This window comes from Hordeum vulgare, chromosome 2H (genome assembly GCF_904849725.1).
Source record: "Hordeum vulgare subsp. vulgare chromosome 2H, MorexV3_pseudomolecules_assembly, whole genome shotgun sequence".
Taxonomy (NCBI): domain Eukaryota; kingdom Viridiplantae; phylum Streptophyta; class Magnoliopsida; order Poales; family Poaceae; genus Hordeum; species Hordeum vulgare.
Genome location: NC_058519.1, coordinates 469,330,020 through 469,348,846, shown reverse-complemented (window position 1 = coordinate 469,348,846; position 18,827 = coordinate 469,330,020). Strand labels below are relative to the sequence as shown.

Genomic DNA, 18,827 nt, shown 5'->3' with positions numbered 1-18,827 from the left:
CGAAAGCACAATTGCTCCCTAGGGTTGTTTTGATAATTGATCACAACATATGCATCATTGGACTAATATGATTTCCAAGTGTATTTCAGAAAATTTCAAAAGATGCCATAGCTAAAGGTCTATGTGGAGATGCCCTTTGATGCAAGAAAGGAATAATATTGGCTCAAGCTTCAAGCTAGAAGACTCCTCATTTTATATTTGGGACAAATCACTTTTGAGTCCATAGGAAAGCCAATACTATTAAAAGGGGGTGAGGTTGTAAAATGAACTGATTGCTCAAAATGCTCAAAGTTAGCCACCAAAATACTCAGTCATTTTTCCCAGATATCCACCCTGTCAAATTCCACATACACAAATTCGGTGCCACTAAGTTCCACATATCGGACCCACCGAGTTTGACCTCACATAGAAACCCTAGCCATTCCCACCAAATCGGTGCAACCAAGACCATATCGGTGCTACCGAGTTTGGGTCACCAACTTTTGGGTGCCACGATACACAAAATCGGAATTTCCGAGTTTGATTATCGGTGCCACCGAGTTTGGCCATCTGACCATTAGTCACTTTCTTGGTGCCACCGAGTTTCATATATCGGTCTCATCGAGATTCAAAAGTTGCTACCTTTGTGCTAATCGGTACCACCCAGTTTTTCACTTCGATGTCACCGAGTTTGCCACTTTGTGTGTAACGTTTGGATTTTGTGTGCTACCTATATATACCCCTTCACCCACCTCTCATTCGTGGGTGAAGCACTCAGAACACACACTTCATTGCCAGATCCATTTTCTGAGAGAGAACCACCCACTCATGTGTTGAGACCAAGATATACCAATCCAATCATTTGAAACTTGATCTCTAGCCTCCCCAAACTGCTTTCCACCAAATCAACCTCTCCTACCCATGCATATTCTGCGAGAGAGTGATTTTGTGTTGAGGAGACTATCTTTAGAAGAACAAGAGCAAGGAGTTCATTGATCTACCACATCTATTAACTTTTGGAGGGTGGTGCCTCCTAGATTGGTTAGGTGTCGCTTGGGAGCCTCCTACTTTGTGTTGTGGAGTTGAACCAAGATGTTCGTAACGGCAAGGATATCGCCTACTTTGTGAAGATCTACCGTGAGTAAGGCTAGTCCTCCGTGGACGGAAGCCATGGTGGAATAGACAAGGCCTCTTCTTTGTGGACCCTCCATGGGTGGAGCCCTCAGTGGACCCTCGCAGCCGTTACCCTCCATCGATTGAAGTCTCCACTAACATGGACGTACAATAGCGCCACCTATCGGAACCATGCCAAAAATTGTCGTTTAAACCTCATGTGTTTGATCTCCCTACCTTACTCCTTTACTTTACACTTGCATTGTAACATCCCAATTTTCTAAAATTCGGATGTTAATAGATCATTCATATGCATCTCATATTTTATGCATCATTGTGTTCTTCTGAAAATTTTATCGTTATGTGACTACTGGCAATTTATCGGAGTGGAGATAATGTGACTTCTCCCCTGTGAGTTAAAGTCACCAATTTGGTTTTTGCAAATTTTCTAAACTCTGAAGTATTTTTTTTTGTTGAGATTTTCGATCGAGTTGTGTGACCTATTGCATAAAACTATTTTTTTAAAAGTGGCATTAGGTGGAACTAGGGTTCCTATATATATTATATATATATTGGTAGTATATTTTTTCTGTCTTGTTTTTCTCCTAAGTATTCTAGTGCATATATGTATATTAGTACCTACTTTTTTTCTAGTATTTTGTTAGCTAGGAAAATATATTTTACTGTTTTGTTTTTTTTCTTTTTCTTTTTGCTGCTGTTAGTTTGTTTTTTCAAAAAGAAAAAAGAAAACTGCTAGGCCGAGCCAAAAGTGGCTCAGCCCAGCCGCACCCTTGCCCACACGCACGAACTGGAGCCATGCAACCCGAGTGCATGCACAGCCGCCACCAGCATGCAAGCCTGCATGCATCCATCCCAACCACCCCACGTAATCTCCTCTCTCTCCCTTATTTCTCTCCTCCCTCTCCTCCCTTAATTCTCTCTCTTCTCTCCCCACGCGAGTTCTCCTCTCTCTCCCCGTTCTTTCCTTTCTCTACCTCCCTCTCTTTCCGTTCTACACCAGAGACCAAACCGAGCTGCACCTTCCCCACGTCTCTTTCCTTTCTCCTACCTCTCTCCTCTCTTTCCTTACTGCTCCTCTCACCCGAGACCGCACCACCTCCACCAGGGATTTCTTCCCTACTCCCTCTCCTCCTTCCTTGTCCACCTCCCCCGTCACCTTCCTTCTTCCACCAAACCAAAACCGAGCAGCTCCCTCTCCTCGCGATTCCCTCCTGAAAGCTTCTCCTCCTTCCATAAGCCCACCCCCTCCTAAGCCTATATATACCCCACTTCCCCGAGCCACCCGTTCCCAACCCTAGTCGCCGCCACCGCCGCCCGAGCCGCCGCCGCCCGAAGCCGCCGCCGCCACAAGCCTCGCCGGTGCAGGCTGCTGCCACCCTCGACCTCGCCCTGGGAAGCCACCCCCCGGAGCCCCTCTCCCCGAGCGCCTCCCCCCGCGGAGGAGGACCTCGCCGCCGCCTCCCCCCGAAGCCCCACCGCCCCCGGAGCTCCCTCCTCGCCGGCCATCTCCATTCTTGCCAGTGCAAGCTACAGCCAACAGGTAGCTATCCATCTCTCTCTCTCTATTTGCATGCATCTCATCCTAGCCTTTAGATCTCCATGCAATGGCTAGGATTAGAACACTAGTAACCCTTTGGTTTATTCCAGAAAACCATTAGGTTCTTTTAGCCACTTATGCATTAACCGGTGACCTTGTTAGCCTTAGGCCATTTGCTCGAAGTCACAAAACAAACAGCCACCACAACCAGTAGCATCTTGCCACGTGTAACCTCATTAGCACTAGCAGTTTAGTAATTTTTCTGTCCAGATTTCGAAAACAGAAACTTTCAATCTTGTTTTGATCACAACTTTTTATCCCTACGTCCGATGACATTGATTATTTTTCCAGTAGCTCACAAATTTCCTGTAGTTTTTAAAAACATATAATTTGTCTGTGTTTAAAATTTTTAAATATAAGTTAAAGGAGATTTAGTTTAAACACTGTTTTGCTTATTCCAGGAGTTTGAAAAATGATATTGAGTTGATTCGTTTTTCTACTGTTTTCTAGTGATAAAATATTACTGTGGTAGAATTTTCAGAATTTTTAAAGTACTTTTACTGGTGTTTTCAACAGAAACAAGTTTCTGTCCTACCGACGCGCGATAAATGCTTTTACGTAGTCTTTTGCAAATCATTGCATGTGATGTTATTTTTACTTGTGGCATGATTGAATTGCTTATGGTGTGCTTTGTGTCTGTATCGGTAGATCATCCGGAGTGCGAAGCGTGTTACTTAGAGACGCTCGAGCAGGACAACTATCATCAAGGCAAGTCATCTTTGATCATGTTATTTTTACCTATGTTTTCAATGCATAGTAGATCACCTTCTTTGCCCTATTTGCATGCTACCTAGGTACTTGGAAACTTTAGTCATAGGTGTAGTATCATGTGGTAGGAACACCAACACCCCGATACTTGGCCCCGGGACGACAATGTTATATATGCTATGCTTAAGTAGACGGGTTCTCGGTTGAGTGTATTCCACGAGTGATGCGAGATTGATATTAACCAAGACCGGACTAAGACAAGATTTTCAAGACCTCGGACGTAATGCAACGCTGGGTGAAGGACGGTTGATCGGCTCCCTGGAAAACCCAGTGGATGCCCGGGATGCTAGAGAGGCCATGTCATCCTGCGGAAAGCTTCACCCAGGCTCAAAGGGACGGACGGAGACTTCAAGACTCAAGGCTTACCTGCACAGCCACAAGTCATTATGGGCTCTGGCTTGGTTGGACAACGCGGCGACTCTGGACAGGCGGTGCTAGCAGATGTAGACGAACGGTAGGAGTGGATGGGCATCGACAGGAATTCAGAGGGACCCGTTGAAAGACCATGTTTTGATCATCCGGTCTTCAAACACCCTGAAGTGCAAGGACAAACCCGGAGGCGATCTAATCTTTTGGGGAACATGTGCAAAACTCTGCAGAGTACCCAACCTAATCGATTAGCCGTGTCCACGGTCATGGACAACTTGAGCCGAAGGCATTGAATTTCCCCTGAACTCTCGACACAACTTAATAATGATGTGGGTGTTAACAACTATTCGGGTACGAGAACTGGTTGGCGGAACCATCTCGTTAACAACAAACATGTAGTAATATTTTGCTTCCGACCCCTTTTGTTGTAGGAGAAAACTGGCTTTATGCAAAACTTAGCTCCACCGGCCAAATATGCATGTAGAGATAGATGATTATTATTTTACTCCCTCTCTTGATGATTTGCCAGCATATTCAATATGCTGACCTACACGGCTGCAGTGTATCATGTTGCAGAGTACTTTTCCGACCAGGAGTGAGGCTACGATTCTACGCTCAGCGACATGCCCTTGGAGTCGGATGGACTCGTCTACCTGATGCTTCCGCTTAGTCTTCGTTAGATAATCTCATGAGTTGGCCTTCAGCCACTTTATTGTACTCCTTTATTGTAATAAAGTACTCTTTATGAGATTTCGATTAATAAAGCTGTGTGATTGCACTCTTGAATATATACATTATGTACTGTGTGTGTACCAGCATGATCTTGGGATGGTACAGAAACACCAGAGGCTTGACTCGGTGAGTCGGGTCCTTACATGCATGTTTTAGTTTCCGCTGCTATACTCTTAGAACTGCAGGTGTAGGGTGTACATGACTTGCTATAACTGCCATAGCTGCCTCTCAGCTAAAAATGGGAAAAGGCAAAAAACATTATCTTGTTAAGTAGTCCAATCACCCCCCTCTAGACATACTTTCGATCCTACAAGTGGTAGCAGATCTTGGGTCCCCATTTCTTTGGCCTAACAACCTAGGAGAGTATGGCGTCTAGTGAGGGAAATTATCATCATATGGGTCCATATTTTGATGGCACAAATTTTGCTAGTTGGAAGCATAAGATGAAAATGCATATTCTTGGCTTTAATCCTCATGTTTGGGATGTTATTCGTGTTGGTGTGCAAGGTGATTTATTCGGAGAAGGGTGTCAACCGGATCATGATGCGACAACCGATGAACTGAAGATGTTGCAACTTAATGCACAAGCCTGCGACATCATCTTCAGTTGTTTGTGCCCCGAATAATTCAACAAAATCAGCCACCTTGATAATGCAAAATAAATTTGGGATACTTTGATCGATATGCACAAATTTACTAATTTTGTCAAAGAATCTAAGTTGGATGTGCTTTAGAGTCAGCTTGACAAGTTCAAGATGAAGGATGGTGAAGGTGTCGCTGAAATGTACTCTAGGCTAGCTCTCATCACCAATGAGATTGCCGGCTTAGGAACCGATTAGATGACCAACAAATTCATCATCAAGAAGATACTTAGAGATCTTGATGGGAAGTATGACACTGTGTGCACATTAGAGATCTTGATGGAAAGATCTCAAGCCAACTGAAGTCACTGGTAGGATTGTTGCTCATGAGATGTCACTCAAGGACAAAGATGAGCTGCACAACAAGTCAAGCGGTGCTTACAAAGCTTCATGTGATACTCCCGCTACTTCAAAGGAAAATCTTGTCACTGATTAAGATATAAGCCTCATGGTTAGAAAATTCAACAAGTTCTACAAGAGTAGAGGCAAAGAGAGAAGCTCAAGATCAAGACATGATGAGAAGTGTTCGTCCAGTCGTGACCGAAACTGCTACAATTGTGGGAAGCCCGGACACTAATCCAATGAGTGCTCGGCTCCCTAAAAAAGAAGAGAAGAGTCACCTCGAAGAACAAGATTAAGATATGTGTCACCTCGCAGAGAGAGAAGGAGTAGAGAAGATCGTTATCAACGAAGAAACTCACATAAACGCAAGGAATCGGAGAAGAAGGACAAATACACCAAGAGCAGCTCAAGAAGAAGACATCAAGCTCATGTTGGTGAATGGATTTCTGGCTCCGAATCTGATACCCAATCCAAGAGAAGCTATCACTCCAACTCCGACTATAGTCAAGATGAAGGTGTTGCTGGCATTGCACTCATTTCCTCCAACTCGTGCGACTTATTTGATTCATCAGATGAGGGGTTCAGAAACTGCTTCATGGCTAAAGGCCCCAAGGTGTCACACCCCTAGTATCTTGATTTCAATAGTGATGAGGATGACTTGTTAGGAGAAGATGACTTTCTCTTTTATAAAAATAGTGATTGCACTGAAAATGAACTCGATAAGTATCATTCTAGTCAAGAGAAATCGAATGATGATGATAAGAAAGAAATTGAATGACTAACTCAAGAACTAAAACTCTTAAGTTAGCTCATGAGACTAGTCTATAAGATCATAGAGAGCTTGCAAGAACACATGAGAATCTACGCTTCGAGAAGCTCAACTTGGAGCAAGAGCATGAGTTCTTAAAAGAGATCAATGGTGATCTTTCAAAGAAGAGTTCTTCTTATCTAGCCAAATGTTTACTCTTGTCAACTTTTGTTCCACAAGTTAAACATAAGAACTCTAGTGCTACCTCTTGAGCTTGCGTTGGTTTTTCCCTTGAAGAGGAAAGGGTGATGCAGCAAAGTAGCGATAAGTATTTGCCTTAGTTTGAGAACCAAGGTATCAATCCAGTAGGAGTATCAAGATGAGGCACCAATATACCTGCGCACAAACAAACAAACTTAAACCCAACGCGATAAAGGGGTTGTCAATCCCTTCACGATTATTTGCAAGGTGAGATTTGAAGGTGAAAAGTGCAACAAAGTAATTTTGTAGATCTGAATATAGGATGTGAAGTAGACCCGGGGGCCATAGTGTTCACTAGAGGCTTCTCTCATGATAGCAAGTATTACGATGGGTGAACGAATTACTGTCAAGCAATTTATAGAATCGCGCAAGGTCATGATGATATCTAAGGCAGTGATCATACATATAGGCATCACGTCCGAGACAAGTAGACCGATACTTTCTGCATCTACTACTATTACTCCACACATCGACCGCTATCCAGCATGCATCTAGTGTATTGAGTTCATAACAAATAGAGTAACGCCTTAGATCAAGTTGACATGATGTAGAGGGATAAGTTCAGGAAATATGATATAAACCCCATCTTTTTACCCTTGATGGCAACAACACGATGCGTGCCTCGCTACCCTTTCTGTCACTTGGTGAGGACACCGCACGGTATGAACCCAAAACCAAGCACTTCTCCCATTGTAAGAATTATAGATCAAGTTGGCCAAACGAAACCCATAACTCGAAGAGAATTACAAGGATACGAAATCATGCATATAAGAGATCAGAGAAGACTTGAATAATATCCATAGATAATTTGATCTTAAATCCACAATTCATCAGATCTCGACAAACACACCGCAAAAGAAAGTTACATTGGATAGATCTCCATGAAGATCATGGAGAACTTTGTATTGAAGATCCAAGAGAGAGAAGAAGCCATCTAGCTACTTGCTATGGACCCGAAGGTCTGTGGTTAACTACTCACGCATCATCGGAGAGGCAATGGTGTTGATGAAGAAGCCCTCCGTTGCCGAATCCCCTCCGGTAGGGCACTAGAACGGTCCCCAGATGGGATCTTGCGGAGACAGAAGCTTGCGGCCGCGGAAAAGTATTTTCATGGCTCTCTTCTTTGGTTTCGGGATTTTAGAGAATTTATAGACGAAAGAGGTAGGGCAAAGCAGCCACGTGGGGCCCACAAGCCTGCCAGGCGTGCCCCCAGGCCGCGGCTAGGGGCTTCTGACCTCCCCCGAGATCTCGTGCCTTGGTTCTCAAGTCCCCTGCGTATCTTCCGTTATGGAAAAAATCATCCCGCAGGTATTATTTCGTTTGGACTCCGTTTAATACTCTTTTCTGAAAAAGGTCAAAAACACGGAAAAAACAGAAACTGGCACTTGGCACTGAGTTAATAGGTTAGTCCCAAAAATGATATAAAATAGTATATTCATGCTTATAAAACATCCAAAGTTGACATGAAAATAGAATGGAACCATGAAAAATTATAGATACGTTGGCGACGTATCAAGCATCCCCAAGCTTAACTCCTGCTCGTCCTCGAGTAGGGAAGTGATAAAGACCGAATTTTTGATGTGGAAGGCTACCTAACATATTTGTTCTTTGTAACTTCTTTCTTGTGGCATGAACGTTCAGATCCGTAAGATTCAAAACAATAGTTTACTATTTACATGAAAACAATAATAATTCAAGCATACTAGCAAAGTAATCATGAACTTTTGAAATAACAAGGCCAAAGAAAGTTATCCCTACAAAATCATATAGTCTGGCCATCCTCCATCATCCCACACAACGTATTTAAATCATGCACAACCCCGGTATTGGCCAAATGATTGTTTTAGCACTCTTACTTTCTCAAACTTTTTCAACTCTCATGCAATACATGAGCGTGAACCATGGATATAGCACTATAGGTGGAATAGAGTGTGGTGGAGGTTGTGAGGCAAAAAGGAGGAGATGGTTGTTGGGGAACTTCGCATGGGAAACAAAAATTTTCCTACGCGCACGAAGACCTATCATGGTGATGTCCATCTACGAGAGGGGATGAGTGATCTACGTACCCTTGTAGATCGTACAACAGAAGCGTTAGAGAACGCGGTTGATGTAGTGGAACGTCCTCACGTCTCTCGATCCGCCCCGCGAACAATCCCGCGATCAGTCCCACGATCTAGTACCGAACGGACGGCACCTCCGCGTTCAGCACACGTACAGCTCGACGATGATCTCGGCCTTCTTGATCCAGCAAGAGAGACGGAGAGGTAGAAGAGTTCTCCGGCAGCGTGACGGCGCTCCGGAGGTTGGTGATGATCTCGTCTCAGCAGGGCTCCGCCCGAGCTCCGTAGAAACGCGATCTAGAGGAAAAACTATGGAGGTATGTGGTCGGGCAGCCGTGAGAAAGTCGTCTCAAATCTTCCCTAAAAGCCCCATATATATAGGAGGAGGGAGGGGGACCTTGCCTTGGGGTCCAAGGGACCCTCAAGGGGTCGGCCGAGCCAAGGGGGGGAGGACTCCCCCCCCCAAACCGACTTGGACTTGGTTTGGTGGGAGGAGTCCCCCTCCCTTCCCACTTCCTCCCTCTTTTTTTTTCTTTTCCTTTGATTTCCTTCTCTTGGCGCATAGGCCCCCTTGGGGCTGTCCCACCAGCCCACTAAGGGCTGGTGTGTCTCCCCAAAGCCTATGGTCTTCCCCGGGGTGGGTTGCCCCCCCGGTGAACTCCCGGAACCCATTCGTCATTCCCGGTACATTCCCGGTAACTCCGAAAACCTTCCGGTAATCAAATGAGGTCATCCTATATATCAATCTTCGTTTCCGGACCATTCCGGAAACCCTCGTGACGTCCGTGATCTCATCCGGGACTCCGAACAACATTCGGTAACCAACCATATAACTCAAATACGCATAAAACAACGTCGAACCTTAAGTGTGCAGACCCTGCGGGTTCGAGAACTATGTAGACATGACCCGAGAGACTCCTCGGTCAATTTCCAATAGCGGGACCTGGATGCCCATATTGGATCCTACATATTCTACGAAGATCTTATCGTTTGAACCTCAGTGCCAAGGATTCGTATAATCCCGTATGTCATTCCCTTTGTCCTTCGGTATGTTACTTGCCCGAGACTCGATCGTCGGTATCCGCATACCTATTTCAATCTCGTTTACCGGCAAGTCTCTTTACTCGTTCCGTAATACAAGATCCCGCAACTTACACTAAGTTACATTGCTTGCAAGGCTTGTGTGTGATGTTGTATTACCGAGTGGGCCCCGAGATACCTCTCCGTCACACGGAGTGACAAATCCCAGTCTTGATCCATACTAAATCAACTAACACCTTCGGAGATACCTGTAGAGCATCTTTATAGTCACCCAGTTACGTTGCGACGTTTGATACACACAAAGCATTCCTCCGGTGTCAGTGAGTTATATGATCTCATAGGAATAAATACTTGACACGCAGAAAACAGTAGCAACAAAATGACACGATCAACATGCTACGTCTATTAGTTTGGGTCTAGTCCATCACGTGATTCTCCCAATGACGTGAGCCAGTTATCAAGCAACAACACCTTGTTCATAATCAGAAGACACTGACTATCATCGATCAACTGGCTAGCCAACTAGAGGCATGCTAGGGACGGTGTTTTGTCTATGTATCCACACATGTAAATGAGTCTCCATTTAATACAATTATAGCATGGATAATAAACTATTATCTTGATACAAGAATTATAATAATAACTACACATTTATTATTGCCTCTAGGGCATAATTCCAACAATGGTCACATCGACTCGGCGTATCAATGGGCTATGGAGATGCCCATCAATAGATATCAATGTGAATGAGTAGGGATTGCCATGCAACGGATGCACTAGAGCTATAAGTGTGTGAAAGCTCAAAAAGAAAACTAGTGGGTGTGCACCCAACTTGCTTGCTCACGAAGACGTAGGGAAATTTTGAGGAAGCCCATCATTGGAATATACAAGCCAAGTTATAGAATGAAAATTCCCACTAGTATATGAAAGTGACAAAACAAGAGACTCTCTATCATGAAGAACATGGTGCTATTGTGAAGCACAAGTGTGAAAAAAGATAGTAGCATTGTCCCTTCTCTATTTTTCTCTCATTTTGTTTGTTTGGGATCTTTGGCCTCTTTTTTTTCATTTTTTTGGTGGGCAACTTTGGCCTTTTTTTATTTCCTCACATGGGACAATGCTCTAATTATGATGATCATCACAATTTTATTTAGTTACAACTCAATACTTAGAACAATGATGACTCTATAGGAAATGCCTCCAGCAGTGTACCGGGATGTGCAACGATCTAGCTTAGCATATGAAGTTGAAACATCTCACTAGCTATCTTACGATCATGCAATGGCAATATGAAAGTGACGGCACATGTCATGAGACGGAACAGTGGGAGTTGCATGGAAATGTATCTCGAAATGGCAATGAAAATGCCATAATAGGTAGGTATGGTGGCTGTTTTGAGGAAGGTATATGGTGGGTTTGTGCACCGGCGAAAGTTGCGCGACACTAGAGAGGCTAGCTATGGTGGAAGGGTGAGAGTGCATCTATACCATGGACTCACATTAGTCATGAAGAACTCATATACTTATTGCGAAAGTTTTATTAGTAATCGAAACAAAGTGCTGAATGCATACTCCTACGGGAAGGGTTCGTAGGTGTTAACCATCACGCAATGCCGACCGCCACACAAAGGATGACAATGAATAAATAAATTCTGCTCCGACTTCCTAACATAGCGGTTCACCATACGTGCATGCTACGGGAATCACTAACTTCAACACAAGTATTTCTAGATTCACAACACCCTACTAACGTAACTCTAATCTCACCATAACCATATCTCAAAACTAATTGTGAGGAATCGAACTTCTCTTACTAATCAATGCACAAGAATATGAAAGTTTTATTATATCCTGTTTGGATGCTATCATATTTAGGACTAATTTCATAGCACATGCCAATTACCAAGTTACTTAGAGAGAGCACTCTCAAAATGGTATAAGTGAAGATCGAGAGTTTTCATTTCTACAATATATGACACCTCGTGCTCTAAAAGATTTAAGTGAAGCACTAGAGCAAAATTATCTAGCTCAAAAGATATAAGTGAAGCACATGCGAGCTAAATTGCCTAACTCAAAAGATATAAGTGAAGCTCATTGAGTATTCTAACAAGTTCACGATGAGTGCATGTCCCTCTTAAAAAGGAGTGCAGAAAGGATGATTGTTACAAAAAAAAAGCAAAGACTCCTATAATACACGACGCTCCAAGCAAATCACATATCATGTGGTGAATAAAAATATAGCTCCAAGTAACGTTACCGATGGATTGAAGACGAAAGAGGGGATGCCTTCCCGGGGCATCCCCAAGCTTAGGCTTTTTGGTGTCCTTGAATTTGGCTTGGGATGACATGGGCACCCCCAAGCTTATGATCTTTCCACTCTTTGTTCCACTGTCCATAAGAGCATCACCCAAAATTTGAAAACTTCACAACACAAAACTTACACAAAAACTCATTATATCATTAGCATAAGAAAACAAACCACCAACTCTTTAGGTACTGTAGTAAACTTGATTTCTATTTATATTGGTGTTATATTACTATATTCTCACTTTTCCATGGCTAGTACCCCCCGATACTAACCATAGTTTCATCAAAATAAGCAATCAACACAACAAAAACAGAATCTGTCAAAAACAGACCAGTCTGTAGCAATCTGTATACTTTGTATACCTCTGGTATCCCACAAAATCTGAAACGTTATGACAATTAGGTAAATTTTCATATCAATCTGAAGAAAAAAGAATCAACTCAAAAGCTCTTTATGGATAGAAATTAAAAATAATTTCGTGAGCATAAAGTTTCTGTCTTTTTTCAGCATGATTAAACAACTATCACCAGAACTGATCATAAAGGTTCTACTTGGCACAAACACAAACTAAAACATAAAAAACACAATCATAACAGAATTATGATGGTGTAGACACAACAAAACAGAAATCAAAAAGCAAAAATAAATTCACTGGGTTGCCTCCCGACAAGCGCTATCGTTTAACGCCCTTCAAGTATCCTACCTTGGTTCTCAAGTCCCGTGCGTATCTTCTGTTATGGAAAAAATCACCCCGCAAGATTTATTCCGTTTGGACTCCGTTTAATATTCTTTTCTGAAAAAGGTCAAAAACACGGAAAAAACAGAAACTGGCACTTGACACTAAGTTAATAGGTTAGTCCCAAAAATGATATAAAATAGCATATTCATGCATATAAAACATCCAAAGTTGACATGAAAATAGCATGGAACCATCAAAAATTATAGATACGTTGGAGACGTATCAACTAGTAACAAAGGCAAGAAAGTTTCTTCATCTAGTAAGAACAATGCTAAAGCTAAACCTAATATTGTTGCTAGTAGCTCTCTTGATTCCACTAATGATTCTCTTAGCCAAGTTACACTTGAGCAAGAAAATGATTTATTGAAAGGGATTATAGAGAGAGGTGCCTTCAAGAGTCTTGCTGGAAGTAAAATTGTTGAGGAAATTGTACGCAAGCAAGGAGGACATCGGAAGAAACAAGGTGTTGGCTACTTGAACGTCAACGGAGTTGATTGGGACGAAGGTCCATATCCCATTATTAAATTTGTTCTGCAAGAGGAGAAGTATGATCCTACTCCTCCCAAGGGAACAAGCTCACAATATGACCTTCCACCACAAGACCACAAGTGCAAGGGAAAGCTTCAAGATGACATTGACTTATATGAAGAAGAACACCAAGCCAAGGTCAAGTGGATTCCCAAAGACACTTCTAGCACTACCTCAACTAGTGCTATCACAACTCCAAGGATCCCCATCAATTTGGTGTGGATACCCAAGAGGAAGAACTAGGAAGTTCTTGAGGGGTGACTCCGCCAATGAAATTCACTCTTATTCATTTTGGCAAGAACTATTAGCAACCAACCTCAACCATATGCATTAATTCAAGGAGTCACACATTCTCTCAAAGGTAAGCAAGGAACAAGGTAATCAATGCATCTTTGGACATCATCCCATTTGTGTTTCACTCCATGTCCATAGATATTCTTGCATATGTTCCTCATGCTTTGGGACTAACCCATGTAAGTGAGAAGAGTAAGAAAAGAAAAAGGATTGCTCCTATCGACATTCTGGGAATGGGGGTATCCAGACCTGCCTGCCTATGGCCCAGGGTTGGCCCACTTCATCGACCAAAACCCAACATGCATGAAACCACTCAAGGCAAGACCCTCGCGAGGGGCCAAGCCTCGCGAGGAGGAACAACATCAAGACCCGCAAGGGGCCTCCTCAGGACCCCTCCGGAGCGGCGGAGATTCTGAGGCAAGACTAGGCCTCCAGAGTCAAGGATGACGTGGGGAAGGACAGGTGAGCAGCGAATTGCAGGATGGTGTAGTTTCCCCTTTCGTGCAAAGGAGGAAAGGACGTACGCAGGTTCCCAAGGCATCTTCCAAAGGTTTCCTTTCTGGTGCTACAAGGCCATCGCTGCCTGCCAGCAGGACATACGTCATCCCTGGACCCCGTTCCTGTAGCGCAGGCAGCCACTTTGCACGCGAAGACCACCTTTGGATAGGGAGAGCATGTTCCCATGTTCCCCTTCAAAATTGGCCGTTGTGGGATCCCTTCCCGCCCTTGCGATAAGGGAAGAGGACCCGGGCCGCCGCTATAAATAGAGAATAGGTTACTTCATAGAGGGACGAACCATCCGATTCATACATTCACCCACTTGCACCACACAAAGGCCACCCAGCCTCCGTAGGCCCTTGAGCACTGTACTAGTTCATCCACCAACCTCCACGAGAGGCAATCCACCAAAGCAGGAGTAGGGTATTACGCTTCTCAGCGGCCCAAACCTGGGTAAACTGCTGCGTTTTGTGTCTTCCTCACCACCGAGTGAGTTCTCTTCCATCCCCCGCGAATAGTGTATTAGGTGAGGCGAGCCCGCGAGAGATCTTCATACACACCCCTGAGTTCGAATCTTTAGGGTTTGCGGAGCTAGTAATCTGATATTTGGCGCGCCAGGTAGGGTGTGTGTCAAGGTCTCTCTGAGGGCTCGGCCCGTTGAAGCTGGTCACACTCATGGTGGGGAGACAACGAATCCGCGCGGAGAGGCGGTCGCTCGCGTGGCGCGGCCGACAGAGGTGGGCCGGGACGCCCTGCGACACTCCACCACCCCGTCGGCCGACGTTCACACTAGACAGGCTCCCAGCGAGCACCGAGGGCTGCTGCCTTCACCAACCACATGGCATCCCCCCGTCGCCCCGACCCTTCCACGCGTCCAAGCTGTTCCACCCCCCTTTCGAGTCTGTCAGCACCCGACGCACATACATGTCGCGATCCTAGTGGCGCATGAGCTCAGGCGCCGACACGCCGCCCATCGCCACCGCGTCGGCGGGCCTAGGCGCGCTCTTCGGCGCGACGTCGCCAGCGAGACCCAAGCGCGCCCCCGTGGGAACTGCGCTCGTCAGCCAGCATCACCAGGGGCTACAACGAGGGAACAACACGGGCGTGTGATACGTGTCCAACGTATCTATAATTTTTGATGGTTTCATGCTATTATCTTGTCAAACTTTGGATGTTTTGCATGCCTTTTATATATTTTTTGGGACTAACTTATTAACTCAGTGCCAAGTGCGAGTTCCTGTTTTTTCCATGTTTTTGACCCCTTTCAGAGGAGATTTTGAAATGGAGTCCAAATGGAAGAAGATCGGAGAACTTGGGAGCCAAGGCAGGGGAGCCCCAGGGGCCCCACAAGCCCCCACCCCACGGCCAGGGGGGCGCCATCCAGGCTTCTGGCCCCCCTGGAGGTCCCCTGACCTAGGTCTTTCACCTATATAATCTCAAAAATTCCAGAAAAAATCAGGAGATCATCGCAATCGCTTTTCCGCCGCCGCAAGCTTCTGTCTTCGCAAGATCCCTGCCGGAGGGGGGATTCGGACACGGAGGGCTTCTCCATCAACACCATGACCTCTCCGATGATGCATGCACTACTAGGAAAAGGGCTATAGATGATATAGACACTAATGGCGCACGAGACAAGTAGTGCGCCACTACTATATAGCAGTGGCGCACCATGTGCAGGTGTGCCATTAGTGTGATGGACACTAATGGCGCACCACACACTCGGTGCGCCACTACTATTTTTTTTGCAAAACTACTAATGGCACACCGGGGCAGAGTGCGCCATTACTAGTTTAACTAGTAATGGCGCACCACTCACCCAGTGCGCCACTACTATAATTTTTTTTGCAAAACTACTAATGGCGCACCATCAGCTGGTGCGCCATTAGTAACCAGGGTTACGAATGGCGCATTTGTAGGTGGTGCTCCAATACTATATTTTTTTTTGCAAAATCACTAATGGCGCACCCTTGTGGATGCGCCATTGCTATCACCCCCGCTAAGATGCATGGTGCTTGGTGCAGGAGGAGGAGCTAGCGGGCGATGAGATGATCCTTCGAGAGTCCGTCTCCTCCTCCTCTGGTGTCCGCCTCTCGTCTCGCCTTATCCCTCTCTCCTCCCCCCTTCCCCACTCGACCCACCCATGGCCACCGCCGATGATGTCCATCACCTCCACCGCCGGGACCCTGCTCTGCCCGCCGCCCGTCTCCAGGGGCGGATGGCGCGGAGGTAGGTACGCCGTCCGAGCCCAAGGTAACACTTTCTACTCTCAACCAAACCCCCCAAATCCAAATCCAAATCCCAATCCCAATCCCAAACCAAACCATCTGAATCTGAAAAAATCGGTTCTTGCCGCGTTTTGCAGCGCCCGGAGACGGGGGAGCGGCGGATTCGTCCGAGCAGAAGTCTGTGGAGATAATGCGCAAGTTCTCGGAGCAGTACGCCCGCAGGTCCAGCACCTTCTTCTGCTCCGACAAGTCTGTCACCGCCATCGTCATCAAGGTCCGGCCCTTCCCCTTATCCTTATCCTTTCCCTGCTGCTGGTCATTAGCTGCAGCCTCGACTCAATCTTCTTCATCTACCAGCTGCTGCAAATGCCAGCTAACTAAGGTCAAACAGTGTGGTTCATGATAGTGGTACTGGTACAAACCAAAATAGTTCATTCACATACCTGTTGCTGTTGTACTGATGTCATGTGCCTCGTTGATTGATTGATTGATTCAAATTAAGCTCTAACAGAGTTCATGTTCATGCCCATGATGTGTCTGTCCCTCTCCTTTGATGATTAATTCATTGATTTTGTTAACTAGAAGAAAAAACCTCTTTTTTGCACGGGCTTGCTGACCACAAGGATCAATTCGGAGCTCCTCTCTGCCCCTGCAGGTAGTATTCAATCATCTCATGCCTTGTTAGGAATGCATCGTCTGTTTTTGTTTCCGACACACAGACATGTGCTGTTACTTACTTACATGCCTACCTGAACCTATTGCTTTTGGAATTGAACCAAACCAGGCATTATGACGACAAGGCCGCCGAGCCGGCCCAAGACTTCTGGAACTGCCCGTGCGTCCCCATGCGAGAAAGGTGAGGGCAAAATTCTCTGCCTTTTGCTATCACTTGTTACGGTAGTTTGTAGAAAAAGGATGGGAAGGGATGGGATGCTCTTTTTTATCATCATGTTTAAATGCCAGAGATGTACCACGTGGTTCAGTTTCAACCCCTCTTGGCTTCTTATCATTGTCCGACATCACTTAGTTAGGCAGTAGAGCATCACTTAGTTACCGATGGACGAATAATTTTTCATGCATGGTGCTTGGTGCAGGAGGCGTTGTTAATTACCTAGTGTTGGCAGCGAGACAGTGAGAGCTGCAACTCCGACAACCTTGAGGAGCAACTCCGATTTCCTCTGGCTTAACCATCGTACACATGAAAGGTTTAGGACCTTGACCAGCTCTTACTACTGAGGGTCACAAGGGATCATCATGGGTAATTCTTTCTCTTCACACTGTTGAAGGCCGTGTCATACTCCTTTCTTCTCCTTGTCCTACATTGCTGGAACTTGATGCCACATCAACTAGGCTAGTCTTGACAATAAACTATTCTGTCAATTTCCTTACATTGATGAACTACACATCGCCTTAGATGGTTGTGTTTTTAGTTATACATACATGATTAAGTAGGTCAGCTTGACTTTCCTGAAAGAAAATCACTGCATCTATAGTGTTACCTTTTCAGGCTTTTTTATTTTTTTTAAACTGCCGAGCCTACTGTATCATTATCATAGAACATACAAGTGTTGACCCTACTTCATCATAGAAAAGTACAACTCTCTTTCTGGCTTTGGTTAACTTATTAGGAGTCATTCACTACACAGGGCGCCAAACCCTTTTTTTCTGTTTCTTTCACTGGTGTGTTTCTTGTTGGGTTATATCTAATGCGCTGTCTAATTTTGAGAGATGCCATTTAATGAATGCCTCGTCTGTTTTCCAGTGAACGATGTTACTCGCCGAGACACGTTCACAAATCTGTCTGACATATGGGCCAAGGAAATTGACCTGTATTCGACCAACCAGGACTGCATAAATATGCTTGTAGGAAACAAAGTGGACAAGGCTCTTAATCTGTTCCAGCTTACTAGTTTTCTCAGGAGCAAGAACATATAATTGATATGCATAGTCTTCTCTCTCTCACTCTCTGCATATTAGTACTTATGTTCTTCATATACGTGCATGATGGCCGCCTGCTACCTGCTTAAATTGGACAGAAATATATGTTTTGCATATGTGAGGCCAGGTTGGTTGGGCGTTTCCTGAATCCTTATGTTTTCGACGGATACTGGATCTTTTCTTTTCAGCAGTTGTGTCTCTTGTAGCACCATACTCCTGAATCAGTCCGTGTGTAGCTATAATGTCGCTGCATGTTTCCTTCCCTGTGCAAACTTTTGTTGGTTGACCTGAGGATCCTTTTAAATTGCAATTTTTCTCCTGCTGATTGATTGACTCGAGTGACCCATAAAGAAAATTACTTTTTTAATTGCAGACAAGTGAAGCTACACATGGAACAGAAGATTGGGAGCTCCCTGCTGTGGTAGTCCCCCCCTCCATCCCCACCACACCCCCCCGCCCCCGACGGCCTGTAGATCCTAGACAGCCCAGGCATGCCTCTTCCCTTTCCTGCCATGTACATAGCTTACTTGTTATGTTGTCGCGATTAGATAAATTTCTATGAACATCGCCATTCTATTTGAGCGTATTGGTTGGTGATTAGTCGAAAAAGGCATAAATTGGAGAAG

At 44.9% G+C, this 18,827-nt stretch overlaps 1 protein-coding gene across 4 annotated transcripts; it reads left to right on the top strand.

The window, feature by feature from the left end:
* The first annotated feature begins 16,017 nt into the window (after window positions 1-16,017).
* Window positions 16,018-18,268, top strand: LOC123430264 (ferredoxin-thioredoxin reductase catalytic chain, chloroplastic-like). Of its 4 annotated transcripts, none has more exons than XM_045114142.1 (6): window positions 16,018-16,264; window positions 16,401-16,537; window positions 16,846-16,918; window positions 17,048-17,119; window positions 17,358-17,521; window positions 18,026-18,267. In XM_045114142.1, exons 1-5 carry the CDS (start codon window positions 16,084-16,086, stop codon window positions 17,396-17,398), a joined length of 504 nt encoding a protein of 167 aa, XP_044970077.1. In that variant the 5' UTR covers window positions 16,018-16,083; the 3' UTR covers window positions 17,399-17,521; window positions 18,026-18,267. The 4 variants fall into 4 exon arrangements, with proteins under 4 accessions (XP_044970077.1, XP_044970076.1, XP_044970075.1 ...); XM_045114141.1 differs by having other exon boundaries at window positions 16,025-16,268; window positions 16,849-16,918; window positions 18,026-18,268; XM_045114140.1 differs by having other exon boundaries at window positions 16,025-16,268; window positions 18,026-18,268.
* Window positions 18,269-18,827: the final 559 nt, after the last annotated feature.